General features: G+C 43.3%; 1 protein-coding gene across 1 annotated transcript in view; it reads left to right on the forward strand.

Annotated features, from left to right (window-relative positions):
* Positions 1-26,838, forward strand: part of Cacna1c (calcium voltage-gated channel subunit alpha1 C) — a 650,592-nt gene that overhangs the window by 62,618 nt on the left and 561,136 nt on the right. Inside the window, exon 3 of the mRNA XM_047548297.1 lies at positions 2,296-2,401. Coding sequence (XP_047404253.1) covers positions 2,296-2,401 — 106 coding nt within the window. The remainder of the gene's footprint in view (positions 1-2,295; positions 2,402-26,838) is intronic.

Here is a 26,838-nt window from a genome sequence, read left to right on the forward strand (position 1 = left end):
CTTATCTGCCTGATTGGTTTCTTTATACATTATTGTTTCCAACATTAGCCCAGTTATGCTAGCTTTTAGTGTAGCATGATGGATGAATAGCCTGAGCAGGGCAGGAGGTGGAACTGACAGCACATGAAACACCCCAAACTCAGGTATCCCCATCATGGTGGAGACAGAGAGTTGACATTTGACAAATGGAGGCATATGAAGAATGGCTTGGCTGACTTCTGGAGCCCTTGCTCTGGAGGGAAGAGCAAGGGTAGCAGATGATGAGAATGAAACTTACCAGCCCCTGGGCTGAGTGTCACTCTCCTAAGCTGGTGGGAAAGGGTTTGGGAAGGAAGAGGTACTGCAGTAGGAGGGCTGAAAGAACTGACGTCCTGAAAATGTTCTAGGGTAGCACAGGTGAGATCAGTGTAGAGGAGCCCTTACAAATTCAGAGTCTGGACCCATACTAGATCCCATCCTGCCACCAGCTCTGTGACTTTAGATAAGTTAACATGTACCTTTCTGTGCCTCAGTTTCCTCCCTTAACAATGGGAGTGATAACTATCCTTTCCATGTTGGGTGTTTGTGTGGTTAGACCAGTGCCTAGCATGGAGCAGACTCTCAATGAGAGTTAGCTCCTGTCCTTACTGTCACCATACCTACCCCAGCATCTGTGCCTACAATATCACCACTGACTCTTGGCTAACTCAAGGGCAGCATGAGCTAAGAGATTAGTGACTGGGTCTGTGTTCTGACCCTGGTTTTGTTCTTTGCCAGGTTGGAATCTTGGACGGTTGTTTTACTATCCACATCTGTACAGTGGGAAGGTTGGACAGGTCAACTGCATGCTGCCCTTTGATACCAAGGCATACATGGAAAATGGCACCTTGTAGGAGGTGTGCTGGCTAAGTGGATCCTCAGCTGTCCCTTGGGGCTGAGGGGATCTGTCACTAGATAATTACTCAGATTCCTCCTAGTTTCAGCATTCTGTGACCCTGGTCCAGTGCTGCCCATGAACACAATTCTGAAGGCTGTGTGTGACAGGGGGTGAGCACTCCGCTGGGTGGGCAGGAAACCTGGGTTCTAGTCTTGACTGGTCATTAATCTGTAAGGGAACCTTGGAAAAGTTTCTTGGGCTCTTTGGGCCTCAGAGGTTTGGACCAGATAATTTCTAAGGTTTTCCTCCTTCAAAATTTGTACTTTCATGAGTGGAGATTTCTCTGGAAGAATTAAACTGCTCCTTTCCCCCAGTGAGTTCCACCCCCCTTCTTCTTTCTTCTGTTAAGACTCTGAATGAAGCTGAAAGTTGGTGGTAGGGACAGGTGGGTAGAAGTGGTGCACAATTTGGGCCCTTCCTGTGGAGCTTCCTTTTCTGACTTTCATTTGGGTGTGGGGCAGGGCTCATTGGAAGGGTGTTATCCCATTAGCCCTCCAGAGGGTGTATCCTGTCCTGTTATTCTGGTGAAGAAGTCAGGGCCTGGGAACCTCAGAGTGCCTTGTTCCTGGTTAGTGAACTCTGGGTTGTCCCTCTAGAGCCCGGCACCATCAATGAAGAAGTCAGAAGGACTAGCAACTGGAGCCTTGCTCACAGGAGGCAGGGCCTTTGTAGAACCAGGGGTGTCCCTAAAGGGGAGATGGTTGCCCTTCTCTAAACACACAGCACACGTCCTGCCACACTCTAGGGGGTCTGAACCCCTCATCCCAGACAGGCTTCAGGTTGTCTGGAATCTGTCAGAAAATGAAAGAGGAAAAGAAGGAGGAGAAGGAGGAGGAGGGGGAGAGGGGAGGAGGAAAAACACTTTTCACTTTCAAAGATTAAAAAGTAAATTCTCCAAATTTTAATGAAAAGCATGAAAAGTGGCTTTGTCTTAAAGTTCCACTCCAATGCTCTCCCTTCCCAGTTGTGTTTGGGTCTCCTGGTGGTAGCGCAGAAGCCACGTGGAAACGGGGTGCCAGGGAGCCCTGCCTGGGGCAGGTACTGCTCTGTAAAAGCCACCCCAAGCATGCATGAGGGAAAATGAAGTCAAATGCAATCTAAATAAATAAAAGAAGGGGAAAAAGTTTTTAGAAATCTGTGTTTACTCTGGCACGCGACTGGCCTCCACTGCTTTTGACATATTAGGAAAAATTTTGGCGGGGCACCACTAGAAGCACTTAAAAAGGCATATGTTTCTTTTCAGAATACAAGGGGCTTGGAATGCATTGTTTAAACAAAATTCTTACCAATCTTTGATTCATTTTAAAAAAATAAAAGAGATGTATATTTGTTTCACTTGGGCTTGCTGCAGCATTAATTTCCTTAACTCCCTTCCTCAGACCATTTGAAATAATTATTTTACTGACTATTTTTGCCAATTGTGTGGCCTTAGCAATCTATATTCCCTTTCCAGAAGATGATTCCAATGCCACCAATTCCAACCTGGTAAGTCCTCAAGTCATTTCTTACTACTTGGTGGAGAACTGAGCTTGGATCACGTGGATTCAAGTTGGAATGTGAGAGAGAAGTAAGATGTGCGTTTGACATGTACCAAAGCGCTGCAGAGCTCAGATCTGGAGTGCCATTTTGCTCTCTATTCAAATCAGCACCTGTCTTATCGTAGCCTGTTTTCAGAAAGAATATTCCAATTAGGAGGCAGTGAGCTGTGTGTATGTGTGTGTTGAGTAGCAGATCCTGTGCGTGTTACAAAATGTGCTGCCTAAGTTGCAAGTGCAGGTGTGCTGGAGTGAGCATTTATTCTTGGATCATTTGTCTTATGTATTTTGAGTGCCTTTGTTCTATTGGTAGGTTTTGCTCAGGCGATCTGCAGCCTCGCTGCATGATTGCATGATAAATAATTTCTAGGAAGCTTTCAGGAAAGTTTGCTTTTGCAGCCAAGATGTATTATTGAGTTAAAAAGGTTTCATTTTCTTGGGAAAGGCGGCTTTCCATTTGGATTGTGGAGAGGCCAGTGCTGGCAGTTTGGGGTTAGGATTTGTCCATGGAAAAAGTGGAGAGTGTGTTTACTTTTGGCTGAGCGCGAAGTCATTACAAAGGCCTTTGCTCCGTCTGGGCATGTGAGGAAAAGAGCTCTGGAATGCACTTGGTGAAATTGGGCCACTTGGGGATGCCTCTGTGATGGGCATGTAGAACAATCTTGTCTTTCCCCTGGAGACAACAGTGTAACTTTTCATGTGAGTCTCCCAAAGCAGCGTTTGGTCACCAAAGCCACCATTTTTCCCCTGTTGCCAACACCTTCCTTTCGTGAGTAAGACTGGTTTATTGGATGAGATTGCTTTTAGAAGAAGCAGGAGGGTTATAGGAGTCTCTTTTCCATCGATGCCAGCTTCTGATGCTATCTGGGGGATAATTCTTTTGTCTTATAACCTTTGACATATCCCTTAGCCCCTTTGGAAAGTAAATCTGATGCATGTTTTTGCAATTAGTTGCAGACCCATATGGGTTAAGGTGTTCAGTGGGTGGAGGGCTGCTGGGGCTTATGGCTTGGTGTGGGGTCCTGTGGTAGGGACACGTTCCCAAGGTTCCCAAGCTGGGCAGTGTGTGCTGAGTGATGACATGACAGACCATCAGCTGCAGTCCACACAGCCATCTGAGTCATGACCTTGTCTCTTAATAGGCAAGAAATTGTCCCCATGTCAACATAAGTACAGGCCAAATAGTCTCCCCAAAGCAGGAGCTCCTTCTGTTCTATTATTTCTCTGTGTGTCCACCTCCCTCCCCTTGTATGGTCCTTCCAGAATCCCCCTGCAGCATAACAATCTGCAACTTTTCAAAAAGAGAACTGGTTACAAAAAGAATCCAAGTCTTGTTTTAGTGCCTGTGAGGCTTTGGGGTACTTTGTGGGCAGAGGAGATTTGTTTTACCTTAGGTCCTAGAGACGACCACGTAACAGCCCTCTCTTCTCACAATTCCCAGGAGGATTAGCAGGGATGCTTGTGTGGATGCCTAGAGAGAAGCCCTGTGCTGCTCAAGACCCATTGACACTGTACCTCTGGGAGGTGGAGGGGCCTATGGGAGAGAACAAGGGGTTAAGGTTGGACTTATTCTGGAGGTAGCATAGAAGATGCTGGACAGATTGCAGTTTGTTTTAAATCACACCAGTGAGCTTTGGAAGTATTCTAAAACTAGAACTTGCCACAAAATCATTGAATCAATTACTTAGGATGGGGTTTTTTAAGGTATGTGAATGATACCTCAATAAAACTGTGCATTGACTCCTCATTCTCTGCATTCTCATACCTTCTCTGGGGTAGCCAATGCTATGAACTGAATGGTGGGGTGAGGCAGTAGCCAAGGATTCAGAAATCCACTCCTAAAATGAACAACAATGGAAAAACCCACATCAGCTGTGGACCAGTGCTGCAGTAAGGGCTGAGTGTTGGGTGTTGGTAGTGTAGGACCTTATTATGTTTATCATCTTCACTATCTTCCTTCTCATCCCAACCCAAACCTGAATCACTTTTTGCCTGGACCATCGTGACAGCCTCTTTCCCGAGATTCTCCCTTCATTCTCTCCCTCTGCTTGTCTACCATATGCTTGTGGAGTCACTTGGCAAGCATTCACACCTGCAGCCAGGCACTGGATTTGGAATATTTCAAGAGGTAGACCCTGTGAATAATAGGAAAGATAAATGTAAGAAAATACTTGCAAATAGTGAAAGGTCTTATAAGAGGCGATTTCCAGGCTCAAATAGGAATTTTGGGTTGAGGTATGCACATGTGCAAAGGCCTTGAATGATGGGGTGCTGATTTTGAGTGAATGAGAAGAACCAGGTGATGGCGGCTTCATGGTCCATGCCAACAACTGGACTTAACTTCCAATGATGAGGAGCCCCTGAAGAGCAGGAGAGGACTCTTCTAGCAAGAAGGACTCAGTAGCTCAGTTGGAGCCTCACTGTGAAGAAAAAAGGAAACTTTGCCAAAGTGCAGATGATAGTGACAATAGGGATAGAGAGGGTGGTGGATTTAGAAGGTGAACTTGCCTGCACATGTGACCAGCTGGATATTTCAGGCAAAGAAGAGGGCGGAGTCCCAGCATGATGAGTGGGTGACCAGGTGGCATCAGCAAGGAGAAGGACTTCAGGAGGAAGGTCACATTTAAGTGTTAAGGATTATGGATATGATTAGGACTTTGTTAAGTGAGGAACCCCTGGGATGTATGCAAGGTGATGTTTAATGGGTATTTGGTGGGGGTGGAGCTCGGAGAGTTTTGTATGAGGATGTAGACTAGCAGGTAATAAGAGAAGAAGAAGAGGAAGAGATCATGAGTATGAACCAGAGCACCTGCCACAGGAGAGAGCAGGAGGAGCTGAAGGCTCCTGGAGAGCAGTGTTTGCAGTGTGGGTGGAGAAAGAGGACCTGGGAAAGGATATAGGAAAAGTTTGATTTGAGAAGTAGGAGAATTTCAGAGAGTGAAGTCTTGCACGCTAAGGAAACAGTTAAAAAATATAAAAGAGGGGACTGGTCAGTAGGTCAAAAGCTGAACTTCATGGCAATTCAAGGCTGACAATCTGACTTTGAGGAGCTGAGCTGAGCTTAGGGCTAAAAGTAGAAGAGGCTGTTGATCTGAGTGTGTAGCCTTGCCTGGGCTGGGAGGTCATAGGTGCATAACAACTGTGCACTGAAGTCCAGTGACTGAAATATTCCACTAGTCATGCTGGACTCACTCCTTAAATGATTTAGTACCTCTAAAATGAAGCTTGAAAATTCTCCCATTAATGTCATAGTTTCTTTTTTTTTATTTTAATAAAGAATTGCCATTTTAGAGTCTGGCTCTGAGCAATAGCAAAAGAGAAACAGTGATGTGCTATCAGTGGTTCTCAGCCTCTGGGGTGTAAGAAGCCTATGGTGAGCTGGCTCAAATTTCCAGCCCTGCCCCAGAGAGTCTGATACTGTGAGTTTGGAGTGCCCACTACACAAGCTACCCTGGTGGTTCTGATGCAGGGAGTCATGCACTTCTGTTCGAGAGCAGTGATTTAGAATGTTCTCCATTGTCTGAGATCCACCTTCAGCTCTCTCCACATTCTGCTTCTGTCTACCCACAAGCTCTTTCTAGGATCCAAACAGAAAGATGACATACGTCAACTGCCGAGAGGTTTCCCACTCTGTTGGGTTGAAGAACAGTCTATTTAGCAAAGCACACTCGCCCCATCACAGGATTTGCAAATTCCCATCTGTGTTTGCTCTTGCCCTCAGTTTCTCTCACAAATCCATCAGCTCCCATCCATTCTTTCCTGGACCCTTTGCTTTCTCCCACCCACTGCATTTAATCCCCACTTCTTTTTTCTAACACTTCATTTCCTTTTCAAGAGTTGAAAAGTATTCCAGAATAGAGTTTTATTTTTAAGATCCTTCCCTATTGTTAAATAAAAGTATTATGTGCCATTCTAATATATAGTTTTGCTCCCAAACTCATTATCTTGGTTATCTTTTCGTCATGCTAGTAAAACATACTGAAACCTGAACTGTTCCATGACATGAAGTTTTCTTCTTGATTATTCACAGTCCTGGTACTGGCAATGCCAGCTGTTATATAGTCCATCATTTACAATATGGCAACTGTAAACTCAGTCTGTCAATAACTTGCTCAGTAGGTAAATTGTATGATACTTGTTGAATAACCTCTGCCAGCAGAGAGAATCTATTGTGCATGGAAAACTCCCAGTTCTCTGCAAATCTCCAGGTCCACAAAGACTTGGCTTGAGTTGGAGTATGAGTATTAAGAGAATATATCTGGCATTTGACCTTGGGCAAAGAACAGTGTTGTATACTTTATGGAGCAAGAGCCAGGCTTTCAGTGGAAGTGGGAAGAAGGGAAGGGGCCAGAAAAGCATGGTTTTGGGGCTGGACTTTTTTTCTTGTTGTGAGAGGAGAGTGGTCTTGCCAAAGGGGCTGGAACTGACTAGGAAGAAGCTTGGGTGGTTGGATGTATTCATGTATCACTGTGAAATTGAGGCAAGATAGCACCATAACCTGGTTGTGAAGATTAACACATGAAATGGAACATGCATGCTGTTCTTTAGAACTCAAGACCAGAGGCTGAAAGTCACTCTCCTTCGGGGGTACCTGGGGGTACATTAGGATCAATGCTCCTCAGGCTACCTTCTGCCTCACAAGGGTGCAAGAGGACACCAAATCTCTGTTTTCTGGCAACCCAAATCCAGCAGGATTGGTATGTGTCTTTGGGTAGCTTACCTTCATTTTCTGATTTCATGGGGAGGGAAACAGAGCTTCATTAATGGTGGAAGAGGAACCCGCCTCAGGGAGAGCCCTGGGTGGCCTGTGGTGACTCCATTCCCCACCCTCACAGGCCTTTTTGGTTTTTTTGGCCTCTAGCCAGTCAGCTCAGGGGTCCAGGGCATGTCAGAGGCACTGTAAATTCAAGGTCACTTCCCCTCCTCCTGATTCCCAGGCAGTGCTGGGTTGAAGACACCACCAGGGGGTCCCTCCTTTGAACCCAAGTTCTGACATGAGTCTGAGTCCTGCCTTCCAAACTCTGAGAGGGGCATGCTCTGAGAATTGACTAAAAAAGCTGCCCCTTTGACTTTCACTCTTCTTTGTGCAGTGGGCTGTGGTTTCTTTCATTGTTGCCTTTGCCTGTGAGTGAGAAGTCTTTTTATGGGGTTTTCATGCATCAACAATAATGATGAACAAAAATGGGTTTTATTATTGCTATCTTGTGTGTGTCATCCTAATGCACCAGACACACACGCTTTGCAGATACACTGGATTATGAAACATATTAATAGATAATCACAGGTAACAAGGCACATAGTTCCTGAATCATGTGCAAACAACTTCTGTGCTAGGCAACGAGCGGGCACAGAATTGCTGAAGACAGCAGCAGAGAGACTGTTTTTTGGTAAGAGAATTAACTTGGACCAGTGCATTGAGAAGGGGTACTGAGTGAAGTCTGCCCTTAGAGATTACAAGTAAACTGGTCCAAGTGGAACCAGTACATGGGTATGTCTTAAAGCTGCACTGGAGCCAGGGTTGCGGGCACTGACCTAGGAAGAGAGAGCTCAACTGTGTGACTGTGGTCAGTCACTTAACCTTCTGTTTGAGTCTCCTCTGGTGAGTGAGAGTAGTAATACCTGCTTAGTCATAATAATTACCTTGAGTCTCCACTAGGAGCCAGGGCTTTGCATATACTATTTTTAATGCCCCCCCAATAAACTGTATTTATTTGATTCCTACAGGGTTGAGAATTTATCCATCTTATTCATAACAATATCTCCAGTGTTTTAACTGGTAACAGGAACCTGTCCAGCTCTTGATAAATATCTGTTGAGTGAATGACTAGGTGAATGAATGAAGGCTGCCAGGCATTGTCCTTTTATTTCAGATGAGGAAGTGAAATCTCCAAGAAGTAAAGTGACTTGGTGAGGGAGTGGCACAGCTGGACTTTGAACTCAGGCCTGTATGAAACCCCAGCTTGGACTCTTTGCTTTATTCTCTGAAGTGTGTAGGGTTGCTGTGAGAACCGGATGAGGCAGATGTGAACATGTTTCGAAGATGAAACACTCTGTAGCAATGTTAGCAGGTATTTTCAAACAAACAAAAAAACCCAAAAACTTAATTCCATTGCAAAATAAACTCAGTAAATTCTGAATTGACCAAAGGGAAATTATTATAAGACTTCTCCAAGCCTCCTTTCTATTTTCGTGGTGCTGGGGATTGGGCATATTAGGCAGGTACTTAGCCCCAGCCTCAGCCCCATCTCCAGGCTTTTAGCACAATAACAACAGGCATAGTTGATGAGTCTGCAACACCTATACTTGCTCTCCTAAATGCTTTGTATGCATTAATGTATTTAAGCATCACAATAGTGCTGTGAGAGGGATACAATTGTTATCCCATTTTATAGATGAGAATGTGAAACTCAGATAATGTAAATGTTTTGCTCTATGAGAGGTAGCCATGACATGAAGACAGCACGTGTAGTCGCAGGTGGTGATCTCCAGAGCTGTGTTCCTAACCCAGAGCTTCAGCTTCCTGCCTGAGTGTTAAAGTGTACCGTGACTCCCTGTCCAGGCAGAGGGGGTATGACCTTCCCAACTCAGATGGTAACACGTGTCTTGGGGAGTGGGTTCCTCAGAACACCTCTTGACAAATGGTTGCTCTGTAGAATGCAGTAGTTCAAAACTACAGACAAAAGTCTTGTTTAGCACCCGCGCCATCAGGAGAAAGAACAGTGCATGTTACCAGGCCAGAGCAGGAAAGGAGGCCAGCAAGGATCACGGCTCTGCCTCATCGGGAACATGACATTTCAAATCGGACGGCAAGCTCCTGGATAGATTCGTGCTAATCTAATGGTCATAACCCTCAGGGTGCCTGGGGCAATTGTTTGACTCAGTGTTTATCCACTAAATATTTCAGAGAGGCATTGTCTGCCCTGATGAATGGGAGGAGAAGAGGTGGATACTTTGAAGTCTAAATATGGTGCACCTCTTGCTCCATTTTTACCATCTTTATTCATTCTGGGGGGAAAATGCTCTATATAAAATTCACTTCTTATGTAATGGAACCCCTTTCATGTATCAGACTCCTTGGCACTTAAATATATTTGAAGAAAAGTCTTTCTGGAATATAAAATAGAAATCCCTGGATCCTTAAAAGAAAAATGATAAGCATATTTCATCCTTTTTTGGGAAGTGCACAATCATTAGGATTCAATTATTGGACTGACAATAATACCATGCAGCCATCAGGAGACAAGGAACCCCCAGAGGGTCCCAGAATGCTAGGATCTAAGAAAGGGTTTTAGACATATTTTTTCATACCCCACCCTGTTGGACTCTCTGCCTGCTCCAGCACCCAGTCTTTGACTTGCTGCTCCTCTCTCCAGTGGGCTAGGAAAGTAGATAACTAGTTGGTTCTGGTTATGTGCAAAGTAAGATTAAATAGATTCTGATCAAGGGACTCACATATGAAAAGTACATTAGCTTTACTTGTGGATTTTATAACATTGATTTGGGCTTCTTGGAAGCCCTTTTCTCCCCTTTATTTCCTTCTTCTCACTGGTTTCCATATGATTGAAGTTGTTGGAATCGTGCCTTCCAACTAATAATAATAGCAACAGTAACGTCAACACTTACATTGCTGGCGCTGTTCTAAGTACATTACAATGTGTTAATTCATTTAGTCTTTTCAACAACTCCACGAGAACCTCTACTGCAATTTTCACCATCCTTTTATTATTTAATACATTTAATTGATCTATAATACTTGTGCATATTTATTATAGTCAGTCCATTTTAAAGATGAGAAAGAGGCACAGGGAAATGAACTTACTCAAGGTCACCAGCTTATAAGCAGCAGCGCTGGATGGGCCCAGGTGTGAGATTCCTTTGTCTGTGGCTTTTCACTGCTGTGCTGTGTGGCCTCCCTGAGATCTAGAATACAGGGTGTTTGCTTGGAATATGGGTGCTTTAGTTCTTGAGCCCTCAGCTGGAGTGTAATGTCATTTATGTGTTGTTTCTCTACCAAGGGGGTGCAATGGAGGAGCAGCAGTTAAGGTCATCTTTAAAGCATCTTAGGGATATAACTGTGGAGCCCCTCCTTCCCACCTGGGAAACATGGGGGTTAAACAAGGAGGAGGGTTTTTTTTTAATTAATTTTTTTTTTTTAATTCATTGCTACCTGAAAGGTGGACTTGACTTTGAGGCCGGTTTTCCCAGGGACCAATGATTCATAGTAACTGAGTTCCTCAACTACACAGAGCCCTAGGAATTCTCCTAAGTAGTGAGAATCTCTGATTGGGGTGAGTGGGGCCCAGAATCAGCCCAACTTCTTGGGACAAGGTGAGAATCAGAATAACCCTTCTGTTTCCAGAATCACTGAAACAGTTCCCGAGAGCTATGTGGGCCTGCATGTGAATTTGGGACTTTCTTGGGACTGCCAGTTAGCACCTGTCTGGTGGCAGGGCCAGGAGCATCAGATGTGGGAGACTACAGTAGCACCCAGCCCTCAACAGTGTCCACCCCTAGACCTTTTATAGTGTAAAGGGTTATACCTTGTCCCTTTTATGGAGTAAGACTTTAGAGGATGTGCCTGAGCACACTTTGGGCCCTACTGGAGGTTGGAAACATTACAGAGTCATAGTCCTAAAACAAAAGGCCTCTGATGGATAGCAAGAGAGCATTGAGCTGGGTATCATATTTTGGGGTCTAGTTCCAGTTCTGCCTCTGACTAGCAGTAAGGTCTTGTCACTTTCCTGGATTTTATATTACTCAGCTATGAATAAAGTAATATAAAGATAATAACTCAGTGAAGTTACTCAGTGAAGTTAACTCAGTGATTTAGCAAGTTCAAATGAGAGGATGTAAGCAGAAAGCACAATACAAACATAAGGTATTATCATGGTAACTATGATTACTGTGGTAGTTAAAATTACACAGATGTATTCTGCTTCTGAAATATTTACTCTGTTTTTCTAGTACATTCCTTTGTGAACCTTTTCCCTCAGCCTCAAGATAACTTAGAGATGCAAAAGAAATAAAAGCCAAGTTCCAAATTAGTTTCTGACCTTTCCAAGATGGATGGTGAGCTGTGTGGTTATAACCGCTTGCTGCTGAGAGCTGGAGCCTGACTGGGCTGTTGAGGCCTGGGAAAGCAAGACCAGATGGATGCTTACTTTGTGCAATGGCCTGGAGCCAACTCTGTCCCCTCACACGGGAGCTCCTTGCTGAGAGCTCATTCAGTAACTTCTTGTTTTCTCATGGGGTCTGGTCTAACTTTTACCTGGTTGAGTATAGCTTTGAGTATTTCCTTTAGCACTGCAACAACTTGCAAGCCTATCCAAATACACAGCAGAAATGATGGAAAACACTGGAGCTTCTCTTTCTTGGCTTTTGGGTACATATACAGAAATATGACCTGGGAAAGACCCTCTCCACAGCATCCTTTGTGTTCTCAGGAACACAGTCGTACTCAAGAATAAGAAGATATTGGGGCATGTCCAGGAGGAACCTCTTGGGCTATACCAGGCCTTCTACAGATCTAACCAGAGGGCTCGGTGGCTCAAGGCTGAGCAAGACTTATTAGGGACCGTGGAGCACACACATCAGTGCAGCCTATGCCAGAACATTGTGGTTTGGTAGGGGGATGCAGATGACTGGTGGGGGAATTTGTGCTTGAGGACTGGGCTATGTACATAGTTCAAAATGCGTTTGAGCCATGAAGTTGAACAGGGTTGGTGGGTATGGGCCCTTGCAGGGAAAGCCTTGAAGGTCCAAGACCTGGCTCCAAGTACTGCCTCTGCCAGACTAAAAGGGCAAGTGAGCAGGCTGGGGTGACTTTTATTTCCCCTACCCATCAGAGGAGCAGTTCAGGTGTTGGCCCAGAGAGGGATATACCTCAGCACAGTCTCTCAGAACCTCTTATTTCCACTGTCTTCTGCATACATAGCCATATGTGACAACATAATAGGCAAAATTTCCTGCAGGTCTGTACTGAGAAGTATGTCTGAATTGGGTTTGCTTTTCAAAGGGGTGATATCAGAGGGGTATCCACTGTTTTCCTTCATCTTCCTTCAGTTGGGCAGTGCTGCTGTCTTGGTAGAGGACTTAGGTACAGGAAAGACAGCACCAAGTGGAAAGGTCCCTGGTCTAGTCCAGGGTTCGTTGCCACCTGGCTGTGTGTCCTTGGTGATGCCTAAGGTTCATAAATGCTGCTAAAAAGCCACAGCTCTGTTTCTTTCATGCATCACCTCATTTAATCCTCCCCAGAACCACATGAGGTAGACTTAAGTACTAACCCTTTGACCAGAGAATGAAACAGGTGAGAAAAGCCAGCACACTTACCTGGGTTGCAAGGGACTGTAGTTACACCTGGATAGCAAAACCCGAGTCCACATTCTAGAGCTTTTCTCTACATCTTTGGCAAGTGGCTTTGCTGGCTGGGCCTCTGTTTCCTGTCTCTGATTTGGAGTTGTGAGATTGATCTTTAAAGTCCTCTCTGATGTTAATGTCATGAATTCCATGACTATAAGCCATTGACAGCACCAGGATCACATTCCAAAAGGAAGAAAGGAGAGGATACTCAGTGCACAAAAATTATGATTATTATTTTTGGTACTGGGATTGAAACCCAGGGGTGATTTACCACTAGCCACATCCCCAGCCCTTTTATTTTATATTTGAGACAGGGTCTCACTGAGTTTCTTAGGCCTCACAAAGTTGCTGAGGCTGGATTTGACCTTGGGATCCTCCTGCCTCAGGGAGCCACTGGGATAAAGGCCAATACCATGGTGCCTGGCTGCAAAATTATTATTATTATTATTTTTAATTTATTTATTGTAACAAATGGGATACATGTTGTTTTCTGTACAGGGAGTAACAGCATACCATTTGAGTAATCATACATTTACATAGGGTAATGATGTTTGAATCATTCTGTTATTTTTTCCTTCCCCCCCACCCCTCTCACCCCTCTTTTCCCACTATACAGTTCCTCCTTCCTCCATTCTTGCACCCCTCCCAGCCCCCATTATGTGTCATCCACTTATCAGTGAGATCATTCGTCCTTTGGATTTTTGAGATTGGCTTATCTCACTTAGCATGATGTTCTCCAATTTCATCCATTTGCCTGCAAATATCATAATTTTATTATTCTTTATAGCTGAGTAATATTCCATTGTATATATATATACCATAGTTTCTTTATTCATTCATCAATTGAAGGACATCTAGGTTGGTTCCACAGTCTGGCTATTGTGAATTGAGCAGCTATGAACATTGATGTGGCTGTATCTCTGAAATATGCTGATTTTAAGTCCTTTGGGTATAGGCCGAGGAGTGGGATAGCTGGGTCAAATGGTGTATCCATTCCAAGCTATCCGAGGAATCTCCACACTGCTTTCCAGAGTGGCTGCACTAATTTGCAGCCCCACCAGCAATGTATGAGTGTACCCTTTTCCCCACATCCTCTCCAACACCTGTTGTTGCTTGTATTCTTGATAATCGCCATTTTAATTGGGGTGATGGAATCTTAGTGTAGTTTTGATTTGCATTTCTCTTATTACTAAAGATGGTGAACATTTTTTCATGTTTGTTGATTGCTTGTAGATCTTCTGTGCAAAAATTATTTTTAAGAATTAATAAGAAAGAGGGCAACTCTAAAACAGTTGTTGTCATCCCCAACCCATGCCTTCCTGAATTGTACATTTAAAGGCTGTGTTGACAAGACCTTTGGTGTGGGAATCTCTTGGCTTTTGTTGGGTTGTGGGACTTTGCCCAAACCTTGCTCTGACCACGCCTATCCCCAGTGCCCACCCTTTTGATTTGCTTTTCATCTCTTCACCCCTCTCCTAACTCTTGGTGCTATTTATGTGCTGTAAATTGTATCTTTAGTTTACTTTTAAGTTCCCTAAAGACATTTGAATTTTGTGTATTAATACTGGTTATTAGCAGTGTCTGAAAAAAATACCTATGTAGGCTAGTTAGGTGGTCCACCCAGAGATGAAATGAGCCTTACTCTGTCTCTGGGTCAGCAACCCGTGAGTATGTAAGGAGAGTCATTGCCCCTGTATAAACATGGAAAAAGCAGAACTAAGACTTATGGAAAATTTAGGGCTAATGTTAGGCTCTGACTGTACTGTGAATATTAGAAGGCCCAGAAGGAAGTGATTAGCATAAGTTGGAGCAGTTTTCCTGGCAGGGACTTGGCTTGAGTGAGGTCTTGGAGGATGTGGAGGAATTGACTGGACCAGGTGAAGAAAAGAAAAGAGGAGATATAATTCCATGAAGTTTTATATGAATTTTTGGCTTAGAAACAAAATTTTACAAATTCAATCTGAAAATGTTCTTGGGGTGGTGTTCATTCTTTCATTCAACAGATAAGTCACTGTAGTGCTCACTACTTGTGCAGTTACCCCCTTAGAAGGTGTCCTATCTAAGGAAGACTGATAGCCAGCATCTAATTAAATGATTATTTATTCAATGATAACTGGCCTCTAAAATATTTATGTTTTGGGTGTGACTATATTTATTTTAAATTAATATTTTACTTATGATACTGAATAAGCAAACCCCAAACTGCTGACCACTTTTATAGCACAGTGGGTGGGGTTATGGGTCCTGTCTCTTGAAGATGATATTGCTCTTCAATTATGATCGAAAAAGTGCAGAATGTTGTGTGCAGAGTTCTTTTCATCTTGCTAAAGTGATCCCTGGATCAGAAAACTTGAGACTTGCTGAAAAAAGAGAGATAAAGAGGGAGGAGGAGGAAGTGTAAATCTCAGGGAGGGATAGATGGTGACTGCTAGAATCAGGTTCCATCTATCTTTAGGGACCAGGAGAGCTAGCAGCAGAGAAACGTACCCCAGGAGGAAAGAATAGAGCAGATTTTCAACCTTGCCACTCTAGATGCAGATAGGAGGGCAGAGTGCCATTAGAGATGGTTAAACAGAAAACTCAATAACTAAGCAAAAAAGTTCATGCCTTTAAAGGGGGCTTAATGGACAGGAAGATGCTGAGCCCCTAAGGGTGCCTGCTATTAGGAAGATTTGAAATTCTGAGTTCTTATGCTCCCCACCCCCACTAGTCAGCCATTTCTAGTAAAGCTTATTTATTTGTGTAATTGTTGTTGTTGTTTTAGTCAGTTTATGCTTTGGGAATCAGCAGAGTTTTCTGCATGGATAATTTTTTTCCTATTTCCTTTTCTGCAATGTAGAATTCTTGATTTGGGGATTTTGTAACTAAATAATAAATAATCTTTATTTATCCCGTGGGCCTTTGCTTGTGTTAGAGCTGTTTTATCTCAACATTTGTAATTGCAAAAATTGAAATCAGCTTTTCTTCAACTTGTGGATTACTTTAGATTTAAAATATACTCTTGGTTATGTTTATAGTTGCAATACACCTCTTATTGTAGGTTTATTCATATGTTTTCTTGTTCATTTATTTTTTCATTATTCACTCATCTAACTACCATTATGAGTACCTGTTATGTTTCAGGCCCTGGGCAAGATGTGTTCATTTGTAAAAGACATTGTACCTACTAGCTCATGTGGCCACAAGCTTGTGAGGACAGCACTGGATTGGTCTCAGTGACTGGAAGTGTCAAGTGTTGCCAAGTGTGTGATTTGGTGGAAGACGTGGAATTTCCTGGCATTTCTCTCTCTTGCCTCAATCCACCTAATAGTTCAGGCTAATGATGCTGCCTCCTAGAGTCTGGAGAGGCCCCGCAGGACAGAGCAAAGTGCTGATCTGAGACCAGAAATGCTAACCTGGCTCTCTGCTCTTGGGCAAGTCACTAACCTTTTTGAGCCTCAGTTTCCATCTGTACTTAGAGCTAATTACACCTACTTAACTACAGGCTTTTTGTGAGGAGCATTATCTCATTAGAGATAATGTTTTTAAAAGCTCTCTGAAAAATTGTGTAACATTATTCAAATGGCAAGTATTGTTCTGTTTATTATCGAGTGCCTACTAATTCAACACCAGGGGTGATGACAAAAGAGGAGAGGCCCCCTGATCCCCATTCTGCTCCCTCACTGTGCTTGGCACTGGTGGTGTGTTCAGACAGGTGGGACCTGCAGGACAAGGTCGGGCCTTTGAGGAATTTATAATCAGATCCGAGAGACAAGACCCAATCTGGGAACCATGTAATCATAGTTGAGAGAATTTCTGGGCCTTTCTTGCTCCAGAATTTTACAGCTATAGTCAGGAGAGGCTTCACTTGGGAAGAGGCACTTGAACTTGGCTGTCACTAGCACGAGAATCAGAATTATCTTTGTATTGTCATCATTAATCAAATGTTTATTGAGTAACAGCGTGTGACAAGGGATATACAAATACATTTTGGTTGGGGAGATGGGATACTTGCAATAAAAAAAGATGAGCAGTGGTACAGAATTCCCTCCTTCCAGGGCCAGAGGGAGGAGCTGCAAGGAGCGGTCACCTCAGGAGCCAGAGGAGGGGGCCACGCAGGCATGAAGTCTGTGGGAAGGGCACTGAAGGGGAAGTGCCCTGGCCTAAGGAAGGCACGATGTAGACACAGGCAGAACTGCTTATTGATAGGTTTTAATTATCTACTTTTCTATTAAACTTGAAAAGATTGCCTTCTATTCTTAATATCTTATTTTGCTTCTGGTGGAGGGAACCTCATGAACTCAAACATATGCAGCCCTCTTCCCCATTTCTTCTCTTCTTTTGCAGAAGGGGTTTTACAGTGATGTGACCTAAGCTCAGGCTGAGTGTAGGATAAGGAGGGCAATCAGAGGGAGACCAGGAACACAGAGGGAGGAGAGCCTGTAGCCATCCAGATAGGGTGAATCAGAGGAGACAGTTGAGTCTTCCCTGAGAGCTCTGAAAAGCAAATTAATTTCTCTGAAAGTCACATTTCTATCCTAGCACTATCCTTATTCCTATCCTGTCTTTATTTTTTCTTCTGTAAAATTTAGGGCTTGAAGGATGAGGATGGCATGCAGGGAAATTACAACAACCAGAGAGGGTGGCAGCCCCCCAAATGTTATGATCCACTTGTTTAGTGTTTCAGAGGCTTCCAAATGATCCAGCAAATTAGATTGAATTTCAAGAAGTGGGGCTGACCAGAGAAAGAGGGAAGTTCAAAACAGTGCACTGCAGAGGTTGAAGGTGGAAATAAATTCTACTGTGTTGGCCAGGCCAGGCTGCCTTTCAGACAGCTTGTTTCTCTGTGACGTTAATACAATGGGAAAATTATTGACAACTTCCTTAGGCAGCTTTCAGGAGCGAAATGCCAAATACTGGCAAACAGACTCTTGACTTTGTTGGTCTGGGGGAATCACCAAAAATGTTACGTTATTGAATACTTTCCAGGTACGTGTTGCCTTTTTATGATGTGTTAATTTCCATCAACTCAGTGATTGATAGAGAAAGCAGACAGGTGAGATTGTGGGGAGGGGAAAGAGCAAGTGAGACTCAGAATTAATGGAAGAATAGAAAGAGAAAAGAGAGAAGTGGAGAGGAAGCATATGTCCTCGGATAATAAAACATAAAGGGGAATCATTGAAAACACCACCAACAGATTGAAAGAAGATGAAATGTGAATTATGGTGTGAAAGGATTCCTGTTTTATGATTGCATTTTTGGGAACTTTTAAAAAAATAATTAAATAGGAAGCATGTTTTCTCTCAGGTGAATCATTTTGAAAAGTTCCCCCTTTAACACTTGGGTTTCTAGGTTCTTGATTCCTAATCCTAGGATTACCCACTGCCAGATGTGCAAAGTCCCAGTAGAAAGCAACATGCTATGGATACATCTGGTAATAGTTAGGAGGATGCTGGGAATGGAAACGTATTTATGTGACTTCTTAGCCTCTTTTATTGTTTATATGTTCATGTGCATATATACACATATATGCATACTTCTATAAAACCCATAAAGTCTTTCAAAAAATTTTGGAAGAATTAGCATTATAAAGTCATAAAGAAATCTCTGAAGGGACTTTAGAGTACAGGCAGAAGTGGGAAAAAAAAACCCTTAAGTACATCACTCTGCAGCAAACCAATCATCCACACAACCGCAGAAATTTCTGATAAATCTCTTGTGAACTGAATTCCTGCCTGACGACGGTTCTTGGAAATGTTACCTCTGCCTTTCATATTAAAATATTGCATTGAAAGACCTGCCATGGAGATATTGATCCCACTTATGGGCAAGGAGACTGAACTTACAGCCAATGCTCAACATTGTACATATTTCCTTTTGTGTATTTAACTAAACTCTCTCCACAGCCAGACCAGGCTCTCGATATAGGGGAGTACATTAGGATCTGGGGGTTCAGTGCCTCATCTTCCATTTAGCTGCCAGCACCTTTAATCATTCTAATAATGACAGCTACTGTAATTCTATAGCATGTATTATGTGCCAGGAACTTTGAGTTTGTAATCTTTAATCCTTGTAACAGCTTTTCACTGGAAGTGTTTTCAGTTCTAATTTGCAATCAAAGAAGCAGATTCAGAAGCAGGGTAGCCTAACTAGTATCACACAGCTATGAATTGGAGGAACCAGGAATTGAGACAAGTTCTTTGTGATTCAGATCACACAAACCCTTGTTCTTCCCATTGTACAGAAAGGTCTGCTTCCATGTCTACCCCAGAAACAGTGTAAAGGGATCTGAGAAAGATGGAAAGATGTTCTGGTGTCTGTGATCACAGGAATGAGTAAGTAAAGCCTTCCTTCTCTGGGCTTTGCACGATGTGCCTTAATACTTGTGCTTCCTTGACCCTGTGTACAACTAAAAGCTGTTTAGTGGGCAGGCCAGTGGATGTCTGTGGGCCTCATCCTGTCTGAATCATCCCTAAAATTTATTTTTGACCTTTCCGGTGGAGATTTTATACAGAATTTGATTTTTCTTAGGTCTGTCTGTACAGACTTGGGAAGTAATATCTGTATCTGGAAAGATGAGGTCCTGGGGGTTACCTGAGCAGCCAAAGAAAACTTGAAAGATGACATTTGGGGCCAATGAAGTATTAACTATGAAACTGATGAGTTCGCTTGATCTCAGATCTCACAAAGGGCATTTAGATGTTTGAGGCTAAGGAAGAAAGGACAGCTCTAACCCATCTTGAGATCTTATGCGTTGTTCTTTTGACCCTGTGGAAATGCTCAGATGAATGCTCATGTTCAGACTCATGCCAGTGTGAAGAATCAAGCTGAGTATGCATCCATTCTAGGCCCAAAGCCAAAAGAAAGAGAGAGAGAGAGCCTGGCAAAATATCATGGGAAATATTATCCTCCCTTTTCCTGGACTCAAAAAGTCCAAGACCCATTTAATATTTAGATTGCAAGACTTATTTCTATTGATAGCATTTTGGAAAGCTGGAATGTAGGAAAATCCTGGCTATGGGGATTCTCACAGTAGCAGAGAGAAAGCTACTGACTTTTCAGGGTTTCAACTGTCCGTAATTTGAACTTGAAGGCCTGTATGTGTTCAAGGTTTGGTCTCCAGGGTAGTGATTTGGGAGGTGACAACCTTTAAGAAGTGGAGCCTAGAGAGAGGAATTTAGATCATTGGGTGTGCACCCTTGAAGGAAATAGTGGGACCCTGGCCCCCTCTTAGCTCTCTTTTTCTCCTTGGCTCATAAGATGAGTGGTTTTGCTCTTCCTTGAGCTCCTACATGCTGTGCTACTTTACCATAGGTTCAAAGCAATGGGACAAACAAATCACTGACTAAAACCTCCAAAACTGTAAGCCAAAATAAACCTTTCCTCTTTTTAAGTTGGTTAGCTCAGGTTATTTGCTGTAGTGATGAAAAGCTGACTAACACAAGCAGTATCTTAATTTTCCTGACCACTTAATAACTGCCTGCCACACCAGAGAATTTCTTAGATCAGGACTCTGCTAGAGTAACACAGTGGCCTGAAACACAGGCCACAGTGGCCTGAAACACAGGATAAGAGAGGTTTCTTTTAGCTGAGGGCAGGAAGTGGGGTCTAGACTTAAAAGAACCAGTGCCAAGTAAGAAGGACCAACTTTCTGTGGGCATTTCTTGGGGTCCAGGTTGGGACAAACCCTAAGGCAGGGCTGCTGGTGAAGCTGGGAGTCCAAACTTTGGGTACAGGTTGCATAGAAGGACAGCACAGTCAGAGGGTCAGGAATCTATCAACAGGCAGAGTTTTAAAGAACCAAACTGACTTTATAAGCCAAGGCTAGGCAACAGGCAGGAAGCAGGATAAGGATATAGGTTATGATACTGGAGATGGGGTATCCATGCCTAGAGACCTCATAGTAAGGGGTTAAGGATTCAGCAAGGAGAGTGAGCAACAGAGGTACAATATGCTTATGGGACTTGTGAGAATAGCAGCCCCAGGAAGGGGCTGGCAACTCTTTTTATTAGTCCAGGCACTTCCTATATTGATGATGAGCTAGAACTCAGTCTGGATTTGGGCAGGACTGGAGCTTGCAGGTTGAGGAAGTCAGGGTCTGGCTGGAGTGTAAAGTGAAGTGGCAGAAGAGGACAGGTCTTGGCCTGGGTCAATGAAAGCACTGTTCCTATATGGAAGAAAGAGATAGAAAACAGGTGTCCCCATTACCCAAGAGGAATGAGTGTCCTCCTCGTTCCCCAATCACCAACCATTCCCTGGGGAATGGGGAAGACAAAGTGGAGGAAGCAGAGGCGTTCCAAGGTGGGTTTCATACACCCAGAAGTGGGTGGTTACTCACAAAGAAGACCACAACCCTTTTCATTTTGTGATTTTCTACCTCGTCATATCCACATAGGGCCACAAAGACGACTACAAGAAAGGTTTGATAACAGCATTTCCTCCCCTCTAGAAAATTAGGTGGCTTGAAAATAGGTAAGGCTAATTTTATTCTCTCCATCAGTTCTGATGAAAAGAGCTTTCAATGAAAAGTGTGTGACCTGGTGTGCAGTGGACAGTTATTTCTATGGGTGTTTTAAAGTCAATAACTCAAACTTCTCTTACAAGTTTAAGTGTTCAGTTTCTCTCTGCTTCTCTTCTTCTTAGAGAGATATGGCAAACTGCCTCTTCATTTCTTATTTTCTTGATCTAATAGCAACATCTTATAACAGTATTTTTTGAGTTCTGCATAATGGACAAAGCACTTAGGGTATGTCTCTTGGGAATATGACACATAAAACTCAGTGGTAAATGTTTCCTCTGGGCAGGTGCCAAGGGCCTGAGGCAACCTGCATCTTTGTGTTCTGATTGCTTTCTTTTGTGTTGATTATTCTGGATGGAATCACTGTTGATCCATCTTTGACAATTATGGAGAAGCATAAGGAATAGCCAGATTTCATGAGGTTTACTGAACTACTGTACTTTGCTCACTATAGACCCTACAAGATGTGGGATGATGTCCTGGTCACAACCAACTGTGGTAGAGGTCGAGGATTATGGATCATTGGAGTTAAAACAAATATTAAAACGTCATTTAATCTAATTTCCTGACTTTATAGGATAAGGAAACTGAGGCTGAGATAGATTTTGCTTAGGTCCCAATAAAATGGAAACCATCTTTACCATGGGGTTGTTCTTTGTATGTCCTGTAACTGACTGGAGGTAGTTGGAAAATGGAGTTTGGGATGGTGTGGCTGGATGTCTGACTGAGGAGCCATTTTTATAGGCTTTAAAGCTGCATTTCTCTCTCATAAGATGTTTGTATAGGTTTGGAGTAGCAGAACCAAAAATAGGCTTTCCCTTTTCAGGAGCAACTCTGCATAAAAGACTCGCTGGCTTTGGACTCTGTCCCTATCATATCCATTTCAGTAGCCAGGCTAAGGGATCTGGCCAGGAGGCTGGGTATGTCCCAGCCAGAGAACAAGTGCTTGTCAGAATGAGTAGTGAAGCCGGGCAGAGAGCCAGGTTTGCAAAAATGGCATCATATTGCTAAAGAAGGGAGGTTTATACCTTGTCTTGACCTCCATCATGATGAGACTGCTACAGAAAAGTAGAGATGACACCAGGCCACTCTGGGAAACACATTAAGCTTGTCTTCTTCCATCCCAAAATACACAGGCTGGTGAACTCTCTGGAATCCATTCTGCTACATGGGGTGGGGGATGAGCCAAAGCCTGGCAGACGCCCATTTCCGTAGCTTATTACCTGCCAGATATATCCTGAACCTGTACTGCTCCAGGGATATAGCACACCTCAGAGAAACCTCAACCAAGCAATGGCACTGGAATGACTATCAGCCATTGAAATTGACCCATCTGGGCAGATTTTAAAGCCTCGTGTTCTTAGTGCCCTGATCTGTGTGAGAACTTTGGAACTTAGTCTCTCATTGCTTGCTAATTGTGGTCATGGACTTTTAGTCTGAGGACAACATCAGACGTGCAGTTCTCTACATAGCTAAGTCACAAAAATTAGGGAATGCACATCTTAGTGGGGGTTGTTCATATGAAAGAGGGCATAGACTCCACTGACCCCAGGATCTGGTTTCTGCTTCTTTCATAGTTACTGGCATTTCAGCTGAGTATATGATTGCTTGGAGTAAATATACAGTTATCACCTTTCCTGTGAGATTGTGAGATTGTATGACCAAGTTCTAGCTAGTGGTATGTCAGTAGAGGATTATGTGTGCAGCTTCTACGTTGTACCCTTTAGGGACAGGTATGCCTGCCCCTTCCTTCCTGCTGGCATGAGTGCAGCATGGTGATGAGCTATGTTGGATCATGCAGACTAAAGCCACACCCCATGACAGATGAACAATACAGAAGGCACCTGGACCACTGGTGCCTGCTGAAGGATTTTCATGTGAGAGCCAACAAATGACTTGAGTTTAAGTCCCTATTATTTTGTCTCTGTCAAGCACAACTCAATTTATAACCTAAGTTATACTCTATGTATTGGGAACCTTAATTTAAAAGAAAATATAACAATAAAACAAAAAGATTGCATTTGGATAAGATGGCTAAGTTCAAGTAACACAAAAAAGGCAGGAGACCAGAGAATGGAAGCACACTGTTTCTATACCTTTCTTTCTGGCCCCATCTTACACATAGGACTGGTTTGCTTGTAGGAAAGAGGGATAGATTTCACTGATACTGAGTGTCCTGCACCTTTTGAAGGACACCACTGGATCTACATCCTCCTAGAGACTGAAGTGGCGAAAGACAAATTCAAATTGGGAGGTGAAGGTCAAGGAGTCAGTACCAGCAAAAAACAAAACCAATACGCCTATAATCCCAGTGGCTTGGGAGGCTGAGGTGGGAGGATTGCAATTCAAGGCCAGTCTTAGCAATTTAGTGAGGCAATTTAGCAAGAACTTGTCTCAAAATAAAATATAATAATAAATAAAAGGCCTTGGGATGTAGCTCAGTGTTTAAGTGTCCCTCAGTTCAATCCGTATTAACAACAGCAAGAACAGAAACAACAACAAACAACAACCAAACCTGTTTTGGGCATCTAGTTGCCCCTTGGTGATAGGTGTGGTACAGACTAGTAGAATGTAGGACTGGGAGACGCTTGCTCTAAGATCTGACCTAACTTTAGTCATCAGTTTTAGTATTCAGTGAGACAGTACAGCAGCTGATTCTTCTTTTAATCTTACCAGTGTCTGATTTTCCTAAAAGAGCTTATTGTAACTTACCTGAAGAACTGGATTGTTAGGGTTTGGATGTGAGGTATCCCCCCAAAACTCATGTGTGAGACAATGCAAGAGTGTTCAGAGGAGAAATGTTTGGGCTGTGAGAGCCTTAGCCCAATCAGAGAATTATCCCCTGATGGATTAATTGAGTGGTAACTGGAGGCAGGTGGGGTGTGGCTGGAGGAAGTGGGATTTGGGGCATGGCTTTGGGGTATATATTTGTATGTGGCAAGTGCAGTCTCTCTCTGCTTTCTGATCATCACATGAGTCGCTTCCCTCTGCCCACACTTTTCCCCCATGATGTTCAACCTCACCTCCAGCCCTGAGGAGTAGAGCTGGTCTTCTATAGACTAAGACCTCTGAAACTGTGAGCCCTCAAATAAAATTTTCCTCCTCTACAATTGTTCTGGTTGGGTCTTTTGGTCACAGCAGCGAGAAAACTGACTAAAACATGGCCCTTGTCCTTGAGAATAATGAAAGGCAGCTCTCATTTCATTGAAGCATGCTACTTACATAACTCTCTTTCCCTTTAGGATGCAGAGTGCTTTTTATTATTGTGATATTAAATATAAATAATATATATTTATATATGCTGTTTTAACCATGTTGAAGTATATAGTTTAGGGGCATTAAGTACACTCATTTTGTTGTATAACCATTACCACCACCTAGCTCCAGAACTGGTTTTCATCTTGTAAAACAAAACTCTGGATCCATTAATAATTCCCCATTCCCTTCCCTCTAGTCTCTAGTGACCACCATTCTGCTTTTTGTCCCTATGAATTTGACTGACTATTCAAGGTACCTCACAAACGTGAAATCATGCAGTAATTGTCTTTTAGTGACTGCAGGCTGCTTTTGACTAAGGTAGGAGAGGGGAAAATGAATTCTTAATTAGCAGAAAGGAGCCAGGGACTGTGTGGATTGGGAATGTAAGGACCCCAAACTATAATTCTACTTCTTCCTCCAATGTAGGGTGTGGCAGCCTTATGTTAAAATGCCTGCCACCATTTTATCTTTTAGTTTTCTTTACTGGGAGATGAAGAAAATGTGACCTGTCTTCATTTGGAGGCACACAGGCATAGATCATGAATAAAAATAGTAAATATTGGGCTGGGGATGTGACTCAGTGTTGGAGCACTTGCCTAGCATGTATAAGACCCTGGGTTCTAGCTCCAGTACAGAAAAAAACATTAACTATCTCAGTAAAGCCATATGCTAATAATAATAATAACAATAATAGCAGTAATCCTGGGATTTCTCCGAACTCCACCATATTAATTGCACATTTGGCCATCCTTCCAATTTCTTTTTTTCTTGCTCCAATTCTGTTTCCTGTCTCTTGAATTCTTAGGTAGAAGTTTGTTTAAAGTCAAGAAAAAAGTAAGACTTCACCTTTTTCCCCAAGGACATTCCTGAGGCTTCTTTTCTGACTAAAGTGATTTCCTCTGTAAAATCCAACAACAGGCCCTCCCAGTGGATTTTTTTTTTTTCCTATAGCTTTTCCGTTTAAAAATCTTGGGTTCTTCCTGACAAAAGGAGGCTTAGTCATCTCCCCTCAATGACAGGCCCTACTTAAAAAACAAATAACTGAGAAATCCTGCATCCCACATGCTGTGGAGACTGGCCAGGGAGTGAGCAAGGGATGATGTACCCCAAGAGGCAATCCCAAGGCTTTGGATTAAAAGAATATGCCTCAAAGTATAGAACTCCCTCCTCCCCTCCATCCTAGAATCTTTCCACTCCTTGCCCCATTTGTTGTGGTCATGGTCAGCTCTGTGGCAACCTGGTACCCACTTAATAAGCAGTGAGGTATCAGAGAAGGGAGACTCCTCACTCAGGCCAACATGGGTCAATGAAGAGCCTAGGATTGGGATTCACGATCTGGAGCTCCATGTTTGCAACTGCAGCTCCAATACCTTGGGATTTGCCTAGTGGAGAATCCCAGGCTCCTGGGCAGAGTCTCTAAAGGTTCGCCAAGCCCTTTCTAGATGGGAATTTGTCCAGATTCCTGTTCTGGTGACTCTACCTAAGCTGCCTCCTCCCTTCTCTCAGTTCCGAAGGCACAGGACTTCTGATCAGAAGTCCAGCTACCTACTGTTTTCTCACAGTTTTGTGTATCTGCCTTGTTTGGTGCATAAGACAGCTCCCCACAGGACAGTGGGCAGGAGTGTGCCTCACCACTGCCCTATTGATGTTGACAAAGCTCTCCAAAGTGGGCTGTTCCCTTTGGCTTGTTTCCTGAGGCGCCTCCGTGTTCTTTAAGGAATCATCCTGCCTTCCTGGGTGTAGGTGCTATCTCTCTCTGCTTATTGGAGTTATCAGGAGAGGAGAGGTTTTTCACTTGGTGACATTATGGGAAGACTCTTCTAATGCAGGCGTGACTCTGCCTGCAGTCATGTGGACACGTAAACATACTGTCTTACCCTGATGGGTAATGGACCTTGTTTTGGGTTGAGAATGTGGAAAATGAAGACACATTTTTTTGTGACAGCTGTTCATGTGGTGTGGATCGATTTACCTGTAGTCAACAGGAGGTAGAATGGTAGTGTTCTTCAGGTACAGTGATCATGAAGTACAGCTTCTTCCCTCTGCAGAGGAGGAACCTACAACCTAGAGCACTTAAAAGGCCATTTAGCTTTGTGACTTAGACACTTTTTTTGCGATGCTCAGGATGGTTCTCAGGGTCTTGCGCAGGCTATGCAGAGCTCTACTACTGAGCCACGCCCAAGCCCCAGACAAACAATTTTGCGGCACTTGGGCTTCAATTTCCTTATATGGAAAAAAAAAAAAGGATTACCCTAACACATCTTTAAGGTCTC

The sequence above is a fragment of the Sciurus carolinensis genome, chromosome 4, assembly GCF_902686445.1.
Source record: "Sciurus carolinensis chromosome 4, mSciCar1.2, whole genome shotgun sequence".
Classification (NCBI taxonomy): domain Eukaryota; kingdom Metazoa; phylum Chordata; class Mammalia; order Rodentia; family Sciuridae; genus Sciurus; species Sciurus carolinensis.